This window comes from Caloenas nicobarica, chromosome Z (genome assembly GCF_036013445.1).
Source record: "Caloenas nicobarica isolate bCalNic1 chromosome Z, bCalNic1.hap1, whole genome shotgun sequence".
Lineage (NCBI taxonomy): Eukaryota > Metazoa > Chordata > Aves > Columbiformes > Columbidae > Caloenas > Caloenas nicobarica.
Window position 1 is genome coordinate 7,575,234 of NC_088284.1, and position 25,896 is coordinate 7,601,129.

The 25,896-nt window shown below is 38.1% G+C and overlaps 1 protein-coding gene across 47 annotated transcripts in view; it reads left to right on the plus strand.

Annotated features, from left to right (window-relative positions):
* Nucleotides 1-25,896, plus strand: part of CELF4 (CUGBP Elav-like family member 4) — a 691,562-nt gene that overhangs the window by 80,023 nt on the left and 585,643 nt on the right. For all 47 annotated transcript variants that reach the window (XM_065657517.1, XM_065657466.1, XM_065657477.1 and 44 more), the window contains one exon: nucleotides 13,361-13,443. In XM_065657517.1, the coding sequence (XP_065513589.1) occupies nucleotides 13,361-13,443 (83 nt within the window). The remainder of the gene's footprint in view (nucleotides 1-13,360; nucleotides 13,444-25,896) is intronic.

The window sequence follows — 25,896 nt, forward strand, 5'->3', positions numbered from 1 at the left end:
ATTTGTTGTTTGGTTTTTTTTTTTAAACTCATTAAACTCTACTCTCTTACTTTCTGACATCAGCAGGGATTCTCCAGTGAGTTTCAGCCTCCAAGAGATTCTCAGCAGCTGGCTCACTATTTTTAGCATTCGTGATGGAAAAAATAATTAAGTGAAATCACATCATTGATGTGTGTTTGTTTCCAGGCATCCACTAGCCAGTGACTCATATACTGGTAACAGGGAAAGTTTTGGTAGGCCACTGTCTTCAGAAGGTATCCTAGAAAGTTTCCTTCATCTGTCTTTTAATGTCTTGGGCAAAATGGATTCCACTAGTCTCTTTTGAGGAGTCTGCTCTACAGTCTGAATACTTTCCCACTGGGAACTATTTGCTGCTACTGTGTTAGTACAGACATGGCTTTGTGTTCATTCTTGGTCAGAGATTCTTTCATCTCTATTAAATCAGTAAAGAAATAAATATCAAGCAACATGTCCTATTAAACCTAAAAAAACCCAAAAAAACCAAAACAAACAACAGCAGCAAAAAACCCTAGTAGAATTATACTTGCTCTTTTATAACTGACTCTCATTTTTCCCCTGAAATTGATCTTTATAAAATAAGAAAAATATACTCAGAAAAACTTGGGGGTGGCTGGCTGCTCAGATCTGTCCAACACCTTAAAAATTGTAGGCAATTGCCCAGCTGACCACAGATGGATTGCATTTTAATATAACTTTCCATGTCAGTCAGTGGACATTCCGATTTGTTTTCTTAAAAGAAATTGTCTTTCTCTTGTGTTAGACAAAGTGTTAAGCTGTTGGATAGAATTGCAGAAGTTAGAATAGGGAGAGGAGGGGGAATGGAGACCCTCTGAATGCATTTGTTCTTGGATCAGTATTAACTTTTGTTTATGGTTTCAAGTGACTTGAGTAATAAAAGTTCCATGAAGGACTGATTTACTCTAATGGCTGGGAGAGACATCTAGTTATGTTTACTTTTACCTTCTGTAGGGTCATAAACTTCCACCTTATAATTTGCAATTGTCCTATATTGCGTGAGAATCCGTGGTCATTATTCTGTTCTAAGGTCACAAGCATCTCTCCTTATTTCTCACAGTGGGATAAGAGGACAAAAACCTTACAGAACTGTCATATAAACAGTGACATTATAGATGTTGGAAAATCGCTGAGTTAAGAGTTTGTACTTGGAATTCCCCCCTCCCCCTGTTGATTTAACTCTTCTTTCTTTCTTTTTCCTGCCTCCCTTTTCTACACCCCCGCCTCCAATACACACACACTTATAGACACTCCTTAACCATGTTTAAGGGACTATTCCCCTATTGTTTCTAAACCTATAGGATCTGGAAATACTCAGGTTGTGTGGTCATGCACTGCACTCATACATGTAAACTTAAATAAAAATGAAATTAAATACAAGATGTTTCACAAAGATGGACGCAATTTCAAAACAATATATTTCACAATGGCAACATGTTACAATTACACAAAATTTACACATGGTTTAATGAGTCATCTAGCGGTAATGATTTGAAACCCTATGCCCTGCCCTTTCAAGTGGTAAGAGTTTAATTCATGAGTGGCTTGTGGATGCAGAGATAGTGATTTCAAATTGGGTCCATCTTTTTGAAACACCCTGCATATTCTTGACTAACAGATCAATTAGATGCAAAAGCCACCTTGGAGGCTGTGCAAGGGTAGCGAACACTGATATTCCCAACAGTTAGGAAGCATTCCTGATGCTTAGCCTAAATATTCTGTTGTTGAATTTTGTGTTATTATTTTCTGGTATCTGCCCTGAACAACCTTACTCCATACTTTGTGCTTGCACCTTCAGGGCTTGTAGTTGGTTATCATTTATCCTCCTGAGTCATCATTTACTGAAGTTGTACAAATGTAGTTCTCTTAATCTTCATTCTTAAAGTCCGTCTTTCCAGACCGTTAAGAATTTCTGTTACTCATCTCTGAATTCCATCGTTTATTTTCTTTTTTTCCCTTCCATTTTTTCCCTTCCCTTTTGAATACTTACAGGTGATTATAGCTGGCAGGATCATTGTAGATGTGGGTTTTCTATTGACGCCAAAGGAAGGAGGTGTCTTTGATCTGGAAGTGATATACACATTATTGTATGTGATATTGTCAGCTAGCATCTGAAAGTGTCTTTTGACATTACTGCATTTCAGCTTCCTACGTCCTGCTGACCATTCAGACATTTGCCTCTGTACCTATTCTCTGCCTGTATTTTAAGAACTGAATCATGCAGGATGCTAGGCATGGCTAATCCTCCCCAGCAAGCATTCAGGTGACTGGGCACACTATTAACGGGCTCAGCACTCTCTAGAATCTGTTGTGATTTATTCTCCATTCCTCTTCCTGTGTGAAATCTTCGTTGCTGTGGTGTTTAATTTAAGATCAGATCTTCTGCTTTGCTAGATAGCTCTTCCATCTTGATGAAACTGACATTTATCATACATATTCCTCCTGCCCGTCCTCAGTGCTTTAGGAGCTACACTGTTCATCCAATCTAATTTCCATTCTCAAAGCAAAAATTTCTGTTAGAAGCTGTATCAAATTTTTTACTGAAACAATCTACTTTATAATTATTGTTCACTATTTTTTAAGTTGATCAACAACAACAACAAAAAAGTGATCAAAATACCTGTCTGGTAGTGATTACTACACAATTCACCTTGTGTTCTCTATTCATCAGGAAATTGTACTTCCTTCACTTCACACTTACAAGAGCTCTTTTAAACCTTGTGCACTGAACCTTTCAAAATTACACAGATCTTGTTGTAATTAATTGCATTGTTTCTTTTTCACCTCATAGATTATATCCTTTTACCTTTTGTAAAAAATGGAACTTTTAGACTTAAATTCACACACTGTTTGTTTTTAACTTCTTAACCAGGAACTCATTTCCAAAATAATGGATGTGAAAATCCACAGGAATGCAAGGGACAGTAATGTTTCCACTTTGGTTTTGAGACAACCTACTTGGGACATAATGTCTTAGTGAGTCTATGCAGGAATTCGTCCAGGTTTATGGAATGCAGCCTGATAAATGTTCATAACTCTGGGTAGAGTCTTGGAAGGTTTTGGTTCAAAGCTGATCTTCAGTACAAACTATTTGTATGGCTTTGGACAGATGGTTAAATCTTCCAGCCTGCACATGCCTGGTCATGTTCCTAAATGTACGCTTGAGCCAGGCTCTTAAAGTAAGCTCGTGCAATGCAACAATGGGTGAACTTAGAGCTTTTTGGCAGAGAAGCAGTGGAAGCCCATGTTCTTGGGACCTACCTCTCTTCCTCTGTGCTATACCAGATACGACCTTTGAGAAGCCTTTGCCGTCTTTCTTCTGCCATACTCTCAGAACAACTAATTTCACCTTGCTTTCTCTCTCATGCGCACACAGAATATGTGTCTTGTTGTTCTCAGCTCTAAGCAGATAGAGGTCCATTAATTAAGAAGATTACTTCATCTCTGGCTGCTTGCAGAAGATGATCCTACTTCATGCTATTCTATGGCCTATAGTTAATGAACAAGTCAGATTGAGAAAGAAGGGTAAGGAGAAATAGGAGATAAGAGACAATACTTGTTTGCTCCTAACATCACTTAGAGGATAGAAGAAACTATTCAAAGTCAAAACATATGGAAAACAGCATCTGGTTATGGGAGCCTGGATGTTAATTGCTCTGACAGCTGAAATTTGTCTCCAGAAATCTTATGAAGCCAGCTGGTATTGTAGAGTTTTCTCTGGCTCATATTGTGACTCTTACAAGTTTCTGGAGACTTCCAGTCTCAGGATGATAATCTTGCAGGAGCAGCTGCTGCTTAAAGATTTTAATTTCTATATCAGCTGGAATCAGAAAATACATTCGTTGTGGATTTGGATTTGATTTGTAATATAAAAGTCCTAAAGTGGCTTCAGATGCACTTACTTGAATCTAAACAAAACCCTCTAGAACTTAGCAAAGAGATTCTAATGTTGTCCTGTTTACAGTTGTTGCATACAAGGTGAGGAGAAAAACTTGATCATAAGTAACAGCAATGTATTGAGGTTGATTTTGAGATGTGTCTTAAAGAGTCAATTCTGAATCTGAACTTCTTCAACTGGAAAAGCGTGGGCTTGCAAACTTGGTAAGAACAATAACTCCAGAGAGATAATTACAATAGTCTGCTTCTAAACGGGCTAGAAGTTGTCTAACAATAGCTCTTTCCTGAAGTTGTTTTAATGACTTTTGCTTTCAACCTTGAACTGGAAATGTCAGAAGTCTATGCTGACACGTGTCCTGTCTCAGAGAAGAAAGAACATGAGGCTCTTCGGAGCATCTGGAAGTTAGTATTTAGAACAGGCTACTTGCATGTACCTGGACAAAACTATAAATAACTAAACATTTGATCAACAAGACATTCATTGCATGGCCCTGACATTTTTTTTAAGAGTGAAAATATCAACTTTTCTTATGTTTTTAAGTACAAACACATTTCTTGCACACAGAGTTGATGTTATGTTACAAGAAATTTTTATTCCTCACCCTGGTGAAAGATAATGAGCAGTAAGCAAAAAAAAAAAGAAAATCAAAATCAACTCTCTATGGATGCAGAAAGGCAAGTCTTGGAAAATGTTATAGGTGGTTGAATAGTCTAATTTGTTTAGAGATGGTTTTGCTTTATGTTTGCTAAGATTCAAGGTATGAAAGTGAATGTTGTTGAACAGTAGCCTAACCTCTGGATAATAGTTGAGAATTCCTGAAGAAGTGTCCCCAAAAGAAGTGGATCCAAAAGTCAAAATAAAATTAAGAAGAAGAGGAAAAGTTTTTGAAACAGGTAAGTGTTTCAGAAAATCCACTGAGTTATTCATATGCTGCTAACAATAGAAATAACTTGAAAGGCAGGACCCACAACAGCAGGTATGGAGTCTAATTAATGCACATACTCAAGGAGGTTTAACCCATAACTGTTTCAACAAGATTTTTGTATTCCTGACTTTCGCTAGTGAATCACAGGCAAAAACCCCCCACCTTCTGTATTTCCTTTGTTTATCACTACACTGGAAACATGAAATCTTGAAGATTTCATTACAATTTTGTAATTATTATTTTTTTTTTCTGAGGCTGTCATGTAAAATGGTAACATAAATATGACTGAAGTAATAGGTAGGTTATAGTGAGCCAAGATGAGAGGTGATCAGGATTTTAACTTATCTTGATGATTCGTTACTAAGTAACGAACCTATTATCTAGAACCTACTCATTCACCCTCACTTGAGTGATCGCTACAGTTTGGCCATGGCTTTCTCATCAGTGTCTGAGTTCTGAAATACCAGAAGTAATGGTGCTTGGTCCAGAATACCAGTTGATCATGAGTTTCACTTTAACATCAGACTTTTTATACTTTAAGATCAAGAACATGCCCTAATTGTTTGATGAATAGGACCTGAGATCATGCATCTCTCCTTACAACACGGAGTCCACAGTTATTAGGCAACAAATGAGACGCAGAGGTGAGACTAGTCTATTTAAAAAGAAGTTTTTTACTGTAATTCAAAACATCTAATGTTTTCAGTCTCTGTTAGGCACACCAGCAATCTTTTTTGGAAGACAACTACCTTAATCAGTAATGTACATTCTTATTTTTCTAATGGGGAGTCCATTCATTGATGGTTTGCTGTCTGTATGGAAAATAGACACTTGTTCTAGGAAGTAAAATGTTCTGGATAGCTACACGTGCAGAAACTTGAGCAGTGAATGTTGGATTGAAATGGGCTCAGATGATCAAAAGTATCTCAGAAGTTTCACTATGAAATTTAAAGCTAAAACCTAGGCAGTTATGGGAAAATAGGAACGGGTATATGCTATGTCAAATCGATTGTTCATTCTGTACCTTACCTTGAGTGTGCCAGTCAGCAAACAATGGTTCAAAGCAACTTGCAAGGAACCTTCAAGACCCCAGGAGAAACTTGTCCTTGTGTGAATCAGAGCCAGAAACTGTTCTTCTCATCCTGGGGGGAAAAAAAAAAAAGAAATTAGGACATCAAAAGCTTTCCAGTTCCACAGTGGGGTGGAGGTGAGGTAGCTGTGGAGTTACTTAGAAGAAAAAAAGATGGACTCTCAGGGGTCTGCCAGTGACAGTGCACTCCGTTCTGATGTATAGAAGTCCTGGGCTCAAGACCCTGCTTGCCTGATTCAGACTGAGAGCCTGGACTACTGACTGTCCTGGAATGAGATTCTCTTGCTGTAGGCTTTGATCAGAAATTGTGTCATGGGGCTGAGAAACACTTACTGATAAAATATTCATTGAAACTTCCTATGAGAAATTTTTGCTTTTGAAAATTGGTATTTTCATTAAAAACCTATTTGTTATCAAAAATCAAGATTAAACTGTTGTCTGTGTTTTGTTAAAATGCTTCTATACACTGACAGTTACTCAAGTCTCTCTGCTGTCTGCCTGGACACAGCTAAATGTAATTAAGCACTGCTTAGTCTGAGGAACAGCTCTGATTTGGATTGTATATATCCATGTTTCATTCTGAAGTATCATAACTGCATTTTAAGTGAGCTAATATTCTGGAAATACGGTTAACTTCTGCATTTCTAGATTTGGACTCTTAACTTGTTATTTTTGTTGTTGTTGTTTCTTTGTTTTTAATATTTGTTCGTGGGTGTATATGAGTGTGCCTTATGTATGCTTTTACATACAGATCCTGGTCGAGTTATCTATAGTGGGAAAACAACAGCATCATAATAGTTAATGAAAATAACATAAGAGGTAAAAGAAAATTAGCATTCCACACAGCAGGGCTTTTTGGATGTTAATCTGCCTTGCAAAGTAATTGACAGGGAAGCTGATATCTGGGAAGATTTTTATTCCTATCTTTTTCTCTAAACAGTTAGCATTCAGTAGTTGTGCAGCAGGGGAGATGATGGGGAAAAAAAAAGAAAAAAAAAAAAGTTCTAGCAAAGTGAGTGTTCTTTACCAGCAAAGATGTTAACTTTCATCAGAAGGCAGTTAATCACTGAGAGACCAACAGATGAAGAAATTGGGTAAAACATTTCCAGTTCCAAATGTCTTTATTGATTGTGTCCCTCTCAAGAAAATTCAGCTCAATCTCTGAAACCCTCAAGTGATTAAAACTTGGGCAGTTCACTGTAGACAGAGCAAATGAGAATTGTTTCAAAACCAGACATGTAGAGCTAGGATAGTTAAAGTGAAAAAAGATTTCTTTCTCACTTTGAAATCCTAGCTGGGCGATGTAATCCGAGACGTTGACTTTAAGGTAAGAGTTTTCTTGGGTGTTACAATCTTTCTCTGTGTAAGAGATCCCTGAATCTTGAAGCAAGGAACTGTTTTATTTTCAGGGGAAGAGCACTCTCAAACACAAACCTAGAGCTTGGAAGATGGGGGATAGATCTCTGGTCCACCACAAATAACTTGTACACCTTGATCTGAATGTTTCAAAGACAATTAAGGTACAGAGAGACTGAAGCACCTCTAAGCAAGATGCTCAGACCTGTCACTAGTTGAGAGTTCTTATTTCCCAGAGATGCAAGTTTTTTGCTCGCAAAGCAGCTCCTCTACAAGTCTATAGCTGTTCTGAAGTTGGAGCATGACCACTAGCATGTGGTCTAAGGTATGCAATATTAATACTCTTCTCTATTTTCTGTATACAGCGTGAAGGTCTTGGAGAGCTGTGCTTGAATTGCAGTTTGCTTTCTTGAGCTCCACTGTGCTCTGCTGGAGTAAAGCTCTTGGTTTCTCTGCCTTGGGGTTTGGGGGAGTTTGATACACTGAAGCTTATAGGTGAAAAGTTTCCACAGTAGCAGATATTATGAATTGGTTTCTTCTTTCTTGTGTAACTGTTAACAGAAGGGTATCTTGTTCACCCATTCATGCGCTATCCAGGTGTCTAACATAAAACAACATGGGAAGGCCAATTTAGGAAACCTCATTGTTAAAGTCAATGATTATTATTTTAACTAAAAACATGAAGCTAATTGACTCCAGGAAAAACAAGCAAACAACTGACAGCATTGCAATATTTTCATCTTTTCTTTGGCAATGATTCTGATTTTAGTTACACTTACAGGTATCAGAAGGGCTGTAGTTTTGGAACTTATCACCTGTCAGCTGAACTGCAGCAACTGGTTGATGCATACTCTACAGTCACAAATACTCTACAGTCACAAATACTTGTGAACCAAAAACTGACTTAGACCACTTGTGAAAAGTTTCACTAAACTTAGGGTTATCCTAACTGTTCTAGATTATCATCAATTTAGCTGAGGTCAGTGTCTGAGCCAAGGATTCTTCCAAGAGAAGCAATAGATTATGGGTCAAATAATGAACCTAATTTTATGTTGGTGTAATTGCATAGTTCTGCTGAGTTACAGGCAAGCTTTCCTCTTGACTGAATTTACACTCCTGAGTTTAGAATCTGCTTTACTTCATGGCTTTCATCCAAGAGTCTTAAAGCACCTAACAAACTTTTTAATTTTCCCTCAAAATGCCAAAGAGCAAATATAGGCCCAGAAAGATTAAGGGTCCCTTCCCCATAATCTGTTGAAGTGTATAAATATTTTTTCATTAGATTTAGATCGGACCTTTAATGCCTTGTTCAGACAGACAATAAATACCTGGAAATGGTCATGGTTATAGTCTAGCTCTTGGACAACATCTCTGGATCTAGATGTATGGGAAAGCTAAATGCATGTGTTCTATGAGGTTATGTAATTCCAATAAAATCAGGGGATGTCACCAAAATATGTCACACAAGATGTAGATCTTTGATCTAAACAATGGGCAAAGAGGAGAAACTGCCATGATACCTGTGGCTGTCTGCCAAAATAAAACAAGAAAGGGGGCAAAAACCCCTTAAACTTATTAATAGATCTCCAGTATGCATCATCTTCATCTTCCACCATGGATAACAAGGATTGATTATGGTACAGGTAAGGCATATACTTGAGGTAACTGGGACGTTAGAGGGGACAGGTAGAATCTGATGATGTGAATGTGCAACCTTGAAGCTAAAAGCCTGCACCTGAGGTGGCTGTGCATGGCTCTTACACCCCATGTAGAAGGTAGGCATCTCCAGAGGTTTATTGCTCTCCTGTATGCTAGATTAAATGAATGTCTTGTCATTAACAAATTTTAAATAGCTAAATTTAGAGTTAGGTAACCAGTGCTTTTATCTGGCCAGAACAACTTAACTGGTTTAAAGTAACTGAGAGTCAACTGATTCACTGAAGTGATAAGCACAGAGATGTCAAGTGAAAAGGTTGTTTTCGTCTGTCCCAGGATGAACTGAGTACTGGTGGGGTGAAATAATTCTTGGTTTCCAGAGTTATTCTGTTCAGCTCAGAATGTGTCCCCTGACTGTTTTGCCTCCCAGGCTTGTGCAAAATCTTCAGGAGACTTACTGTGGGGTTGAAGTTGCCATAAATGCAATCATTATCCATCTGTATTCTGTGCAATTATTATTTACGTTATTGAATTCCCTGGAGGTAAAATTAAAATAGAGCTTTTTTTATCTTTTTTTTTTTTTCCCCTTCTCAAGCTCTTGTTTTTGTTTCCCCCTTCTCTTTAACAACCTTGTTTCCCAGGAGACCACTTGATACATCCTCATGTTTCCAAGAGACTGCAGTTCAACAGGTTGAGAGTTAATTGCCAGCTGGGAGTTTCCAGATGTTTATGCACTAGCCCAAAGACCTGTCCACTGGTAGCAAATGAACAGCTGGAAAGATACAATCCAAACAAAGCATCTCTTAGCTGATTGACACATGTCTAGAAATCTTGGCATTTTTGAGAGAAATGGAATTTAAATTAGGAGCAGTTAGGAGCAAGTCCTTCATTATCAATAATTAGTCAATTAGATTTTTTTGTTTAAATTCAGATGTAATTCTCAAGCACTGTACTCACTCAGTCATAATCACCCATACAAACAGATGACAGAAAGAATGCATAGCCTTCACTCCATCTTTCCTTAAGTGAGACGTGTTCAGAAATATTCACTGTACTGATGAACATAGGCTGTTCCAGGAGGCTGCATGGTGCAAATAATTTGTAATGGAATATGGAGCTTTTCACCCAGAAATCAGATTCACATCCAGCCCAAAGAGCTATTAGCAACTGAGTTGAGCTTAAGCTGAGCTACTTAAGCGTTTGCTATCAAAATGTGTTTTGTTTTTTTTGGTTTTTTTTCCTTTGTTTGTTTTTCCTTTGTTCCAGTGGAATAAGTAGTTCTGTATACAATCAGAAGTTTTAATGGGGAAAATTGGTTGTTCTGAAATTGTTTTCCATTTTAAAAACTAACTTTTTTCATCAGTTTGCCTTTTCTCTGTGAAACCTAGTATAGCTGCTTCACATGACATTATTTCAAGACTCAGCTGTTCAGGGTGTTGTATCCTGTAGTGCTAACCTGAGTGTTCAGTGTGCTGTTCTTTAAACAGCATTCATTAGAAATGAAAAAAATTAAGAATCCTTTGGAGGGGTCATATGAATGAACATTGAAAGAAGTAGCCTAGGAAAAATAACACCTGAAAGAGGTGCTCCAGTTATAATTCCATTAAGCATCACAATACAAAGGGCAGATTAAGTATTTTAGTGTTTCTAAGTAGGGATGGGGCAATAAATCTTTCTGCCTTTCATTCTAATTCACAAGGAGCTGAAATATGGAAATAATTGCAGGATGGAATAATATGTATGTATTGTTTTATCACACGCCACATATTAATTTTTTGGAAAAATACAGCTCTAGCTGATGGCTGATGCTGAGTTTGTGCCTTATAGAGAAATCCAGTTATAAGTAAAATTAAGACAAAAAACCCCATGCACTAGACATTTCAAGTTCAGGTTTGGGGCCTATTATGAACTCTGGTTTATTCCAGCTGGCTGTTACTAGGATGGAACTTCTTACTGTCTCTAAGCAATCAGGATTTACTTGAAGTAAATAGGGTATTATTTTTCCTAAATAAATTAGTTTTTTTGCCCAATAAGAGTGGTATAGACTGTAATTCACGTGCATGATGTATTTTTTAAGGAGAAATGGAAAAAGAAATACCTCAACAAAACACTTTTTTGTCCCTGAATAACATGTTTTTTCTTTGTTTGACCATATGAGAGACTAGATTTCTTCTTTTCCATTCCAAAGCCTTTCTGTCCTTAACACCTTGTTTGGGAGACAGGTGAGTTTGGATGCATTCTACTAAATACTGTTTCTGGGAGACTGGTGCTTCTATCACTTTCACAAATGTGTTCGGAGAGGACTTAACTTGCCTCCACACACATTTTGTATGGATCTTGGAAGGAAAATTTGTTCCTTCAGAGAGAAGTAAACTTTTGTCTATTTGGTCTGAATTACAGTCATGATACGATAGGAATTGCAGGACATTGTTACCCTGAACTGTCGTCATGGCCATCAGAATGAGGAGAAAAATATAGCTATCATTATGGGAGCTTTACACTGAGCAGTTTATCTCCAGAACAGTGCACTATGATGTGCCTAATTAGAGTGTATCTGCTGCTCCATGTCTGCTACTAAAAGGAGACGTTCTTATTGTGTCTAGTCAACAGAGAGCTCTCAGCCTGTGATTTAGCACTGAAATTAAATTTAAGCATAGTTTCCCATTTGATTAGCAAGCTATGGGTGACTTTTAAGGGTCTTTTTCAATCCATTACTTCTACTAGTTGTAAACTCCTTGCCACAGTTTCTTCCTCTTCTCTAGTAGGTGCAGACTAACGGAAAACTCTTTCATTTAAAGTTAGAGGGGAATTAATCCAAATAATTCCAATTAGAACATGAAAACTTTTGTTCTCGTTCAGTCTCCTTCTTTGATTGTTCACTTCTGATTCTGATTCTCAGTTATTGGACATAATAAATATGATTGGCTTGAATAAACCTTCAGGAAGCAATATAGGGTAAGAAATAGAGCAAAAAATATTTTATTTTCCATGCCAAATTGAAGTATTCATCTAGCTTGTAGCTTCATCATGAAAGGAGTGGGGTGACTTTCACAAGACAATCTCTAAGAAAATATATATATATGTTTATAGAAAAAAAATCTCCCTAGTCTCTTGTGTGTATTAATCTATTTAAAACGTCGTGAAGAAGAAAAGAACTAGTGCATATTTCTTCGGTAATGTTGTCTAAAGAGCCAGTTTGGATAGAACAGTGAACACTGTGTAGATAAAAAGATCATAGTGGTGATCAGAGCTGAAGAAAGCGTTCACAGTCTGCTGTTTACTCACCTGTTGTATACTTTTTTACATGCGTGAGAAGAAGGTGGGTGGGTCAAGATGAGGTTATGGGACAAGTTTGTTTCTTTGGTGGTCTCTCTGTAGTTGTGCTGCTCTTGGAAGATACCCCCAGTTTAATGGACATGCTGCCTGAACCTTGAAAGATGAGATACCTCAATTGCAAGGAGCTGATGAGGTTGCAGACATTCTGTAGTAACTTCAGAGAAAATGTCCTTTGCATAACAAGCACTTCTTTTGCTGCAGGAACTGGCAGGTTTTCAGTATACTGCAGTAAGAAGGAATAACCTGATCACATCACACACAACTGGTGTAAGACTTTGCAACATCGGCAAATTTTACCAAAAAGTGAGTATGAAAGTAGAGAAAGAAGGCAGAGCAGGGTTTTTGCTCTCCCCTACCATGACAGGGCTTTAGCCTTTGTAGTTGATAAGACAACTTTTTGGAAGAATCAAAGACATGATCCATTGAAGCATCTCTGAAGTTCTAATGATCTGCAAAGCAACATGGATGTTTTGGATTGATTGTTTGATATTTGCTGTGATTATCTTTGTATGCATGGCTGGAAGCCAATGAGCTCTTGCAGCAGCAAGTGCAGGGTGGTGGCTTTCTGGTGTGTTGCAATCAGGGAGACTACTTGTGGATGCAAGTCAGGCTAAACAATAGCCGTAGTCTTCTGCAGTGGGAAGTCCCAAGTCCTTGGATGCCCTTTACTTGAAGTACTTGATACAAAAGAAGGGCACGAGACCTTCAGTCTGATATGGCAGTAAGGGCCTTGTTCCCAGTGCTGCTGCTGTAGCAGGAGTGGGATCTCACGCCCTTCTGTGACACCATGTGGGTTCTTTGAGATCCTTAATCTTGTACAGTCCTCTGTATCTGACACTTAAGCATGTGTTCAAATGAAAATAAGGAGTCATAGCCACACTGTTGCTCACATTTCATCAAGGCTCAGAGGAAGTGGTGATAGCTTCATTTCTTGTATCTTTACTACGGACCTACTAAGGAGAGATTTTAATGACTGATTTACTAGGCATGGGGTGATGGTGGGCTGTCTCAATTTTAAACTCTGAAGCACTACTTTTACTGAGATTTTGCCTTTTGTTTACAGGCTGCGCCTTCCTAACGTACTGCGAAAGGGAGTCTGCCCTAAAGGCCCAGAGCGCACTGCATGAACAGAAGACTCTGCCGGGGGTGAGTCCAGATTGATAACTTTTTTTTTTTAATAAATGATTTACATGAGAGTTCTGTCTTGGGTTTGGAAGCATAATGTATCCAGTTGCTTGGATGATTCACTATTTGCATTGTATTAATAAAATCAAGATTCCACCAACCCACCCAAATGTGTTCTATGCAAAAAAAACCCCTAAAATCTTTTTTACTCTTACCAGGAGTCAGGAAAACAGTGATTAACTGATTGTGGGCTGGATTCTACCAACCTTACTCAGCTGAGGAAGGGTTCTGACCGCTACAATGAAGTATTAGAAATGCTCAGTAGATGCTACCTCTACTATTTTTCTTCTTTGAAGCAGGGTGTGGCAGCAAGAAATCAAGAAACAGATCACATTATTGAGTTATCATGGAATGAAAACATATTACTGATGACAAAGTGGTTTGACTCAATTACTTTAGTATTCAAGCAGATGTAGCAGATTGGAAAGGCAGTGAGAAGGAGAAAAGAGAAAGAGACGAACACAAGATAATGAGGAAAATTATTCACATGCGCAAGATCTAAGGTTCAGGCAACACAAGCAGAACTAAAAATAGAATCAGGATTATGTGGGGAAGACCTGCCCTGCTGGGATGGGTTTCCAGTTTAGCAATAACCAGGATGAAGATTGAGATACTATTAGGTTCAGCCAGGGTATGTGGATTGGAAACAGCAGAGTGCAGTACTCCTGTGGCCAGAATAGAGTTGGTTTTACAATGACACAGAAGTCAGTGATCAAGTAATTAATAGTGAGATCCTGATGGCTCCAAGCTGCATATAAACCAAGAGGAAATTGATACAAATTCTGTCTTTATTAGTTGGTGTAGAATGACTGAGTCCTGTGTACCCATAACCTACCTTTCCAAAAAACTTGAAACACATCTTTTGCTTTACGTTCCTGAAGAAAGTTTTGATTCTTTTCTGCTAGTTTCCATCATCCTGGATCTATTTACCTATCTCTATGACACCTTGCCGGTATGGAGATGCCCACACACTTGCTCATCTACATCTATCTTTGCTTTAAAGGCCATACCTTATGTAAATATATATACATACTTCATTCTCTAAAAATACATATCTGGTAGCTGACAACTCCCTCTGATTTATATTTTTTTTTTTTTCTGGAAACTTGTTAGCTGCAGATGTTTTCCTTTTACTTCTTTCTCCTCTAAATGTTAAAATTGAATGTACAGAAAATGAAAATATTTTGAAGAGGGATGTTTCAGGTAACATTTTACCTGAAATTTTCTGAAATATGCTTGAAATTAAATATGTATTTATAAAAAATAGAGATATGCTTGTGATTAATAGGTTGTTGTGTATGTAAAAGATGCTAACTGGAATTCCAATTGTTTTCACTGAAACTGTTTGTTCTCCTTATGAGGAGCCAGACCACTCCTTTGTATATGGAGCTCATATCTCCCCTATGAGTTTAAAATCTTACCCTGAAGTTTTATAATGGTAATATCTTCTAGAAGACAGTAGGTCAGTGAGACTAAGGGCTCAGAGTTGGGGAGAGAGGCCAACTGATCATTCAGTTTGGTTTTTTTTTTCTTTTAAATTACTACTTCATATGTGCGTAGTTGTGAATCTTGGTCTGCATTTTAGGGATTTTGATCACAAAACAACTCAAAACTGTTGTCTTGGATGGTGGCAAAATTCAACCAGTGTTACAATCAAGACTTCCTTCAGAGGTTATACTGACTGATTCTAGACTACACGCAAAACACTTCTTCCTTCGTTTATGTCATTTCTATCACATGTAGCCCATACTGACCACACTGACTTCAGAAGGCTTTTTTGTTTTGTTTTACACTTTCAGGTGACACATCAGGATCTGATTGAATTGGGAACAGTGAATCCTCTGTATAAAATAACAAGCAGATTTTTGAGAGTTCTGAACACTGACTTCTCCCGTCCCTTTCGATTCCAGTTCTGTTTATCTCAGGATAAAGTTTTACTTTCCGTCAGAAAACTCTCTGCATACAGCTTTCTGCCAAGTTTCTGAACTCATTTTCTGGATGATGTCACTGTAGTTTATTTAGAGAAACCAGCTTTGTCTCTTGACAAACTATCATGCCTGGATACTGTTTTATGGTTCCGATGTGAGTAGCAGAGAATTATTTATGACTTACCTGACTGTTCTTGATAACATGCACCAACAATATCAAGCATAGTTCATCACCATAAAATAAAAAGCACTTGTAAGGTCAGGGGTCTAAGTCCTCATTCACATGAGTTCACAAATGACACATACATAACACCTTCTCTTGACCATCTACTGTCTATGACACAAACAGGACTATTGGGGCGATATTAAAAATAATTAACAAACCTGGTATAGGAAAAAAGAAAATAATTGTACACTGGACCACTGAATCAAGACATTTCTTTCCCATCCCCCAGCAAATTGTGTATTTGCCTGCTCTTGCAATATTGCTCTTTGGGTACTTTCTACTATAAAACACAGAACTGAGCCATTTTTAATAATATGCACATGGATGCTAATGTATGTAAATGGTGAGGCATGAGGAGTTTGTGTCCAGATTCAAATGCCTTGCCTCTTAGCTATGTATCACTTTGTTTTTAGTGGAGTGGCTACATGCACATATTTTACAGTAATTACTTTCTGGATGTGCTTTGTAAGATGACAGGAATATGTTTCACATATTTATGTATTATATGTGGGACATAAAGTCATCTTGTGGAATAATCAAAAGACTTCCAAGCAGGTATGTATTGATTAATAAAGTGTTTATGGCACTTTCTTTTTGGGCGGGAAGGAATCATTGTAGATATTTTGAAGCAACTAGAATGGAATGTAAAACATAAAATTATTAGTTGAATTCTCTTCATCTAAATGAGTTAGGCTGTTTTGGACAGTTCGAAATTGTCTTGCCTAGAAAGGAAGGTTAACGTAGCTGGGCGTGTATGTAAAGAGCACTTTGCAAGTGTTAGACAATTCAAATTCTAGCGTTTACTTGTGATTGTTTATTTTACATATAATAGAGTAGCTGGATGATGAAGTATATTAGTTCTTTAATAATTTATAGAAATGCTTTGATGCTGCAGTAATTACATTAAAGGTCACATATCAAAGGTAATTTGGTTGAGCAGCTGTGATGGTTTCTCAGAAGCAATCAATATTGCTGTCCGTGGTGCTGATTTCACCAAGGGGACTGCCAGATTAAAGGAGGCTTATTACTAGCCAGGCAGACACGGGGGAAATCAAGAACAGATTGGAGAGATGCACTATTCTCTTTCCCTACCTATAATTAACACTTTTCACCATAATCTGTGCTAATCCTTCATAGTGGGAAACCACTTTTTTTTTTCTTTTCTTTTTTCTTTTTTTTTTTTTTTGTCTTTCCTCTCCAACATTGTAAAAAGCAAATTAAGCAAGGAAGGAGTAAATTGGGGAAGCAAGAAAGTTGAGAAAGTTCAAGTTGATTCACCTTTGGTATTTCTGATGCTGATGTATCTCTGAATGATAAAGTGCCATATCAAAACCAGAGCCCATGGTCTTGGGAAAAGCATGGGGAGAAGGGAGAGTGATCTAGACAATGACAGTGCAGGCGATGTGAGAATTATCTGCCTGCAAATTTGGTACAATATTATCTATTTGCCCCACAAAGCTCCACAGGAAATGAAATCAGTGAAATAAAATTATGCTTTAAGTGTAGTCATTTTGATTACAAATTATAACGAGGCCAACTTTTTCTCCCCTTTCTTTTTTTCTCTCTGAAGTGAATGGTGGAGGATAATGCTGAAAAATGTAATTACGCTATCAAGATCTACTTTTATTTATAGCACAAATAAACTGAGCTCATGTATGATAAGCACAGCAGCATTTTTTTCCTCTAATTCTTTGTGACTCTCTCAGGCAATGGGAGTGAATAGTCCATGTATACTGGTTGGAGGCACTGACTCTTTGCATAATGTTAAAAACTCCTTGTAAAACTTACAAAGAATAACTATGAAATTAAGTACCTAAGAAAGTGTTAACCTCAGCAAACTGCAGGGTTTATTCAAGCTGGGAAATAGACTGGATTTTCTTACTGTATCTGTTCCTCTTAAAAGTGAGAGTGGTGCTACTGGTATGCTAAATTTCTCAGTCCATAACATAATTAGTTTTCTTCCTAAATGTTCTGACATCCTTTGTTTCTTCTGCTATCTAGAAAAAAAATGTATTCTTCTTTATTCATTATATGCAATAACATGCATCTTTAACATTAGAAGACAGGTGAGCTCATAAAACTCATATTAAACCCAGTTTTAAACAAACAAACTGAAAAACCTCTCTAATGAAACTGAAGTTGTGCTTAGGTTTTTGCGGTGGGTTTTTTGGTTTTGTTTTGTTCTTTGGTTTGTTGGTTCGTTGTTTTTTTGGTTTGGTTTCGTTTGGGGTTTTTTTTCAGTTTTTCAATGTTATTGGTCTTCTCTGGTTTAAATTCTTATGTATATGTGAGGAAAGACACCTGAGCATGGGGGAGTGGGGAGGAAAGGATGTCTCGCAAAATCTAGCCCCTATCAAATCCTTCTAATAAGTCTTAAAAGAGATATAAATGTAATGTGGACTCCAGAAGTCCTTGCGCACATCAGACCAGCAGCCTGGTCTACTGGAAGGTGTCCTTGTCCATGGCAGGGGGACCAGAACTAGATTATTGTTAAGGTCCCCTACAAACCAAACCATTTTGTGATTCTCTGTAGCATGGATGCCACTGTTCAAGCAGACTTCGCTGTAATTTCACAGTCTCATAGTCTGTAATTTTACAGTGTTTTTTGTAAAAAGCAAATGTTTCAGGGATTTTCCCAAAAGCTTGTTAGAATACAATTAAACCACATATCACCCTGCATATTAAGTTATGCCAAAAATGGCGTTATATTCCCGCACCTTCCCATTTCAAAAGTTTTCTCTACCAATGTAAATTGCATATTTGGTCAGCAGTGGCAAACTGGATAGGTTCCATTGATTTAAGTAGCCTGCTGAACACACAGCCTGCTCACCATGCCCTTTAGATTTTGAAAGAAAACACATTTAATTGTTCCCTTGGGAGAAACATGTCTGTTTTCTGAAGTTAAAAATGAAGATGAAAAGGAATAAAAACAGATTTGAGGTAAGAGACTTGTGAAAACCAGTCCTGTAGAAATTCTCTAGTGCTTAAAATCTTTGAGTGTCAATGTCATGGTTAAAAAGATTTATTCTTGTTCTTTTATCTCGTTTCCTCCTTCTGACTGACCAGCCAGTAAAAGGACTTTTGGATCTTGCTTTGGGGAAAGGAGGGGACAAGAGAGGGAGAAGAAAACATATGCACTTTCTATTTGCTAAAAACCCCTGTAGTCTGACTGTGCTGTTGTGTTCACCAGATGAGATGAAACACCTGGGTCCTATCTGCTTGGTAAACATTAAAGTTCCATTTCACTAGTTAAAGATTGGCTTCTGTATCCTTACACAACAGCCTCTACAATACAAAGGAAACTGTCTCTCTGCCACCCAGTCCAAAGATCTTTGGAGGAAAAGGACACAGTACAAGTGTTCTGACAGAACCAGTGTGTTGGACACATGCTGTTATCTCAGCTGAGACTGGTGTATTCATTACATTTGTGGTGGCTAACCAAGCTTAGCTTGATATGCAAAATGGGAGCAAGGCTTCTCAGTTATGTTTGAAATTTGGTGGTGATTGAAAAATAGTATGCAAAAAATAAATTCTAAGGGTATCATTGTCTTACTTTTTAATTCGACACCTTTTGGCTCTCAAAGGATGATTTCCAAGTTATTCAACAAAAGCTTTTTCTGGACCTTCATTTGCTTTATGTGTTATTCAATGACAACTTTTCTCTCTGACATGTCTGCCATAGGAGGATCAATCTAATTTTATGTACAACTGTAAAGATGAATGATAAGTAGAAAGGATTCAGGCAAGTACAAGCTGAATAAATTATAAAGGGCAAATGATGACAGGACTGGGGGTCCCAGGAGACAGTGATATGATAACAGAAACTAAAGACGAATTTATGATGGATGTAGTTAGCATGTACTGAGGCTGTTAATTCTTCAGGGTAGTTTTACAACTTCTTGTGATTGGAGCAATCAAAGTATTTCATTTTAAAGAGATGCTGTATATTTTCACTTGTCTGTTCTGCATATTTGTATGTATGGCCTCATTTATATGCGTAGCAGTAAACTCTCATAGGCTAGTTAAGCTTACCCCCCATCAAAAGGTCCCTATTCTCCAAACCATAATGCCACTGTTTATGCATAAATAAATAGATAATGTGTAACGATTTGAGGGCAAACCTGGATCTCAGAAAAAAAAAAGTTTCCATTATCATGGAACACAGCAATCAAATCTTCAGATCTTGCACGTAGCTGAGAATCTTCAGCTACCTTCAAAGCCAAGCCTAGGTACTGAGTTAGTTCACAGATCCCTGATGAAAAATTATATATAACGAGTTTCAGGTAGGTCAAATTTTGGGCTTAAGCCACTTTAAGAGCAGCTGATGCGGTGTCATAAAGTTAGAAGCAAATCTGATCTCTGAGCAGTTCTTGATTGCATTTCATTCATACTCTTATTTCTATCTCTTGTTCCTTATTATTAAGGATATTTGCATGAAAATGATCTTTTTTCCTTCCTCTGAAGGGTTGTCTCTTGTCTCTGAGTAATACTTACTCTGGCCTACATTTGTGAATGCCATGGGTTTGATTCTGACTTCATTTACACAAGTGTAAATCAGCAGTGATCTGATTGAGGTCAGGGGATTTATATGGCATAGGAAAAAGCAGACTCAGCTATATTTGTCACTGCTGAAATGATGTCATCGTGAACAGTACCATAGCTCTAAATGAGGAAACATATTTCTACCAAGAATCTTTGCATCCAAATATCTGATCTCAGAAAACACTGAGCATCTCTGACACCTGCTGGGCCATTCAGTAGCTCCCATGGGCTTTTTACTAGAGAGATATCCCAGCTCCAAACTACAGGAATTAAAGATGGTTAGTGTCTTGGTGTTTCAACTGTGTTAGCCATTAGATACAAATGAACGCTAAACACTGGGGTTTCGATTTGCATCACTCCACTGATTCAAGCCTTGATGGGATATACCCAGGAGTAACTTGCAAGCGGTAAACTTTCACTTCCCATCCCATGTTCTCAGTCACAGAGAGAGAGAGGAAAAGAAGAACAGGCACCCTTTAACAGTCAATTTATTTTTAATCTGTTCAGTCATATGGATGATATCTTGTGACATTACCTAGTCCAGAGGTCATTGTTCATAGGCTAACCTTTCCATAAACACCCACTTCCCGTACTTGCACTATAGAGTGATGGAGAAACATGTGCCGACTGTGATCTGTAATGCAAGGCCAAAGTAATCTTTCAAATAAAGCACTTAGATGAAGATACTGTATAATTATGTGATTTGGATTTCCACCTGTGGCAATATGCCCATCTATACTGCAGGTTTACCAGTGGCAGCTGTACTACTCATAGCTTACATTGGTGCAAGCTGTCTGCCATGTGTTTCTTCATGCAGAGTACATGTTTTTAAATCCTTTATATACTCAGTGAGACAAAAGTAATTTTTTTTTTTTTTTCAGTATAGAGGTTGAAAACCACATAAGAGTAACAGATCAATTATATATGTCTACCACCAAAATTATTATCATTGAGGTGTGTCTTGCTCTAGTTTAATTTAAATAGCATGTGTAATAGCAATGAAAACATGAAACCACAGACTTGGATGCTGTCTAGCAACTACAGTCCATAACTGTAATTCCTGGATGATTTTACATTAAGGACTTGAATCTTGCCTGAAACATTGTTTCTCTTAGTGCTACTTGTGCTATGTAAGGTAGGAACATCTATGGGTATTGAAAACAGACATTAAGTTGCAATGTGGACAGACTGCAAGTCTTGCCATGCGAAATCCAGCCACTGGCTGCAGATCTTTTAAAAAGCTGTGTATCCTGTGTTAAGTAGTCTAAGAGCATGATTCATGCATTAGGTTTAAAACTATGCTTAAAGTTAAGAATACCTTTTAAAGAACTAGCTGAGCTGGGATGCTTTGGGGAGTGTCACAAACTGTCCAATCTTTCCACTTACAGATGACTTTTGATAGGACTTGACATAATGTAACTCATTTAGCTTCTGTGCTTCACTTCTGCTGTGCTCTTACCTTGGCAGAAATAAAGTGGTGGGGAATGACTGACCATGAGATTGCACTATCAGTTCAGGCAAGTAGATATCTGAACTGACTTTGCCCTGTTGAGTAGCTGCAGTGAGAGACTTACAGTGGCACTGCATGTACAAGTTGCTGCACTTGGCAGGTTCCCAGCAATGTCAAATCTCTCTGATTAGTTTCTGTAAGTACAAGGACAAAATTAAGCCTAACCTATTTTTCAAAGAAGAAATGTGCATTTCCTTTTTTTCTGTTTAATGGGAGCTTCTTATATCTTGTTTCCCATACTTTTTCTTCCCTCGCATTCCCACCATGTCACTCCTTTTTAAAAAATAATCTTTTAAAAATGCAATTCCTTTCAAAAACATGTGTCTTCAAATTTCTTTGAGTTCTGTAGTATCTTTTGACCTCAATATTCATATATTTTCAGCACCAAATGAATCCTATGGTGCTAGAATGAAGTTGTTTCCTTCCTTTCCCCTTAGGTATGGTAAATTGCAATCCTCAAAGACTCTGCTACCTCCTAGTGCATATTTCCTTTGGCATGTTGCAGAAAATGACTGTTTTGATCACTGGCTTTGTAGGCAGGTTTTGGCAGAGCAAGCCTTGTCCAGCTATAACTAACTCATTCCAAGCTCAGGTTACTCCTTAAAAGAGATGGAGTGAATTTATTTTTCTCTTGTTCTGTGAATGGTTCAGTCATTTCTGTGCTACTATAAGGACTTCATGTAGTGAATAAGTAACTTATAAGATATTCTGGCATGTATTTCTGATTTCATTTATAACTTTGATTAATGGAGTGGCATTTTGTTGCCAGAGTGGTAAATTCAGAATCAGATTTTCTGGATCTTTTTATTTATTGCTGACATACTGTCAAGATCTTCCTTGGTAAAAATCAGACATAGCTTCTGTCTTATGTATTACTTTGTGGTGTCCTTTCTCAATAAAGTCGCACTAGTTCCTCGTGTCTGGCTGAAGAGCATTTTGTCTTTCTTTTCTCCTCTATCCCATCTCACCCTGCATGTCTGTCCTTGCCATCTCTTATCTCCTTTGTAGATTTGCTGGAAACATTACGCTGTGTTCACATAATGCCTGCCTGGTGAAATGAGGTGAGATTACAGCTGCTGAGGAGGAACACCATGCTTCCCAACTACTTTTGCCTGGGAGATCACCAATTTTTTATCCAGACAAAGGGAGAGACTTAGGTTACTGATCTTTTCCACATTTTGTGACTTTACATGTATAAAGATAGCAGAGCTGGCTTGTTGTAAATCTGATGTTTCTTGCAATCATGAGGCGTGGTGTGTGTGAGCTTTTCAGTGTATACGTTCATGTTGCCCAAGAGAAGCAAGGCAGCCAGGAGAGGGTTGTTCATGCTGTGTTCTCTTGCCTGTTCTTCCTTAGAGTAACTGCGGAGTGACTAGGGAGAGATATCTGTGCCCCAGCTTACCCTGCACAGGGAATGGGAGGTGGGTTTTCTGCGGTGGGGGATGGGGAGGAGTTTGCAGGCTAGCTGTTTTGGTGGGAGCAGCCTGCTGCTCCCAGCTTGTTATTTTTTCTACAATTACACCTTCACACTGCTTGATACCACACACATTTTCACCTGGGAGGGTGGAGGCTAAGGCACTCCTGGGGAAGCTGGGCAAAACATGTTGCTAACATCCAAGAAGCAGCTTGCTGCTGAGGGTATCCTGAGAAAATGTTGTGGGCTCTACATGCTTTTTGAAAACTATAGTACAGGCTCTACAAATGTGGATAAACTACAAAAAGTAAAATACAGATATGACAGCCTTTGCGGACAGCATCTCATGTCCCAGTGGAGGTCCCAAATTTATCTATATTGTTATGTGTTTCTCTTTTATTTTTATTCTATTAAGCCTTAAACCTTTTCCATCAATACTCTGAACCCAAACTTCTGTAGCACAATGGTAATGCTTCTGCAGTGAGCCTGTCCAAACAAATTTCATTGTCCTTATTGAGTGAAGTGCAACAATTAAGCAGACAGCACAAATGGGTCCAGATAAATTGGGTATTTACAATTATTTTACTTTGGATAATCTAATGTGATGTTCATTGTGCAGCTAAGAAATATGCTTCCCAGTGAGGAGGGACTCTCATTCTCTACTCTTGGCTGCTGGGTGTAAATTCAGAGTAACTCCATGAATTCTTGTAAAGTTTAAGCTTCTTTACATCAGTGCAGCTCAAGTGAGAATCTTATCCTCTTTCTTTAGATGCCCTGTAAAGCTGCCTCCCTTCAGCTGTGCTTGCACTTTAGAGATACAGCCAGGGGAGCTGGAAAGTCATCTTTTTTTTTTTTTTTTTTTTTGCTGGACCGGGGTTGCGTTGTTGAACTCGCTTACTTTGAGGAAATCCAGCTTTCTTTGAGCACCTCTTTGCTCTTCAGCACTGAAACTCTGACTGACAACTCAAGTTACTCTCCAGATTTGGCATTGCTGCTGGCTTTCTGGATAGCATTGCAATCAGATCCCCTCATTACCCATGCCTTTCTTTCTCAGTATTAGCACCTTGGGGCTGTATTCTGGCTTTCCACCAATTCCAGCTGAAAACTCATAGCAACCCCAGTTGAAAGGCAGGGGATTTATACCAGCAGATTTATGCTAAATGGCAGATCACTGCTACTTTCTGCTTCATTTCTTTGCAGATACAGTGCTTCTTTTTCCCTCCTCCTGGTACCCCCCCACACCGGCTCAAGCAACACACTGCATTGCTGGGCAATCTTCACCAACTTAATCACATTTGGGCCCAGTGTTTTTCCTGCAGACCCTGGAGTGTGCAGTGCTTAGGCCTTGGTTATTAGTTTACACAATAAATGAAGCCCATTAGAAGAGGATAATCAGGGCTCGGAGAAGGCCACCTCACTCGTTATCTGAGGAGGTTATGTTAAGCCTCTGTAGTTATTAATCATACTTTCCCATGCAGATAGCTGAAGATTAAGAGTCACATTTATCCTCTTTGCTCCTCATTCTTTTGCACTGATGTGCAAAAGCTCTTAATAATTGCTGTTATGGTTATTCATAGCCCATCCAGTCAGCCACAACTGCTCCTGAGATGTTGCTTCAAGTCTTGCACCTATCTGTGGTGGCTTGATGATGCAGACCAGAGCCACTGGAGGTCTCTCCATTTATATCTCAGAATACATCCTTGAGAGTCCTAGAAAGTCTCTGCTAGCTGTTATTGAATTCCAGTATCTTGTCCAGAGGCCAAGAGAGTTCTTAACAGAAGCTGACACTATTATAAGAGCCAAATTTAACAGCAACCCTCTTGATTTCACTTGCTTTGCCTTTTAATACTAGCTCTAACCTTGAACGTAGACTAAGACGATGTGCTACCCTGTGGCTTTTTGAAATCTACCCTAATGCCCTTTTAATCAAAGTGAATGATCCTTTTTTACTTCCCTCATTTTTAAGGCACTTATATCAACTGGGAAAAAATAAAATCTGTACCAGGTGGACTCAACAGTGTTTTAAAAAAAAAAAAAAAAAAGGTTTAAAACCAGAAGCATTTATTCTATCAGATAAAATTATCTTTTTAGTTGTTTTTGTTTTTTGTTTTTTTCTTTTTCTCTAAGCATAATTCTGTTTTCTGTCATTCTCTTTCTGGTAGCCCGTGCGTGCGCGCACACACACACACACACACACAAAATCTACCTGGAAAACCTTCAACAAAACCCAGGTACTTGGGGAAGACAGCTGGAATCTTTTCTCCCCAGAAAGATTTTAGTCATGGAGCATTTACTTCAATAAAATTACAGTTAAAGCAACAGTTAGCAACTAATTACGTTCAGCATATAGTGACTGCACAACCATCCAGTTGCAGACCACATCAACGTGCAACTACTTTAATCTTCTTGAACACTGGTTTCTTTTCTTTGTGTCCACTATCAGCTTTATAGAAGATGTGCTCCAATTTTCTTCATGTTCCACTTAAAGAAAACTGCTTTTCTGTAAGTGGGTTTAGCTTCTGAAGCAGGGGCCAGGTCAGTGATATACAGAAATCCTAAGCCAGTAAGTCCATAGTATCTATCATGCAAACTTAAAATCACTAAAACCTGGATTCATTCCTGCTAAAAAACAGATTCATTCTTTTGAACCTGGAGTGTAAGTTACCATTTATGTCAGTTTTTCCATCCTGAAATTACTTTTCAACATGTGAGGAAAGGCACATTTACAGAATGAGCAGTTCATACCATTTCTCCTTTGACTGTAGGAAATAAAACTCTTAACCCTGATTTCTGC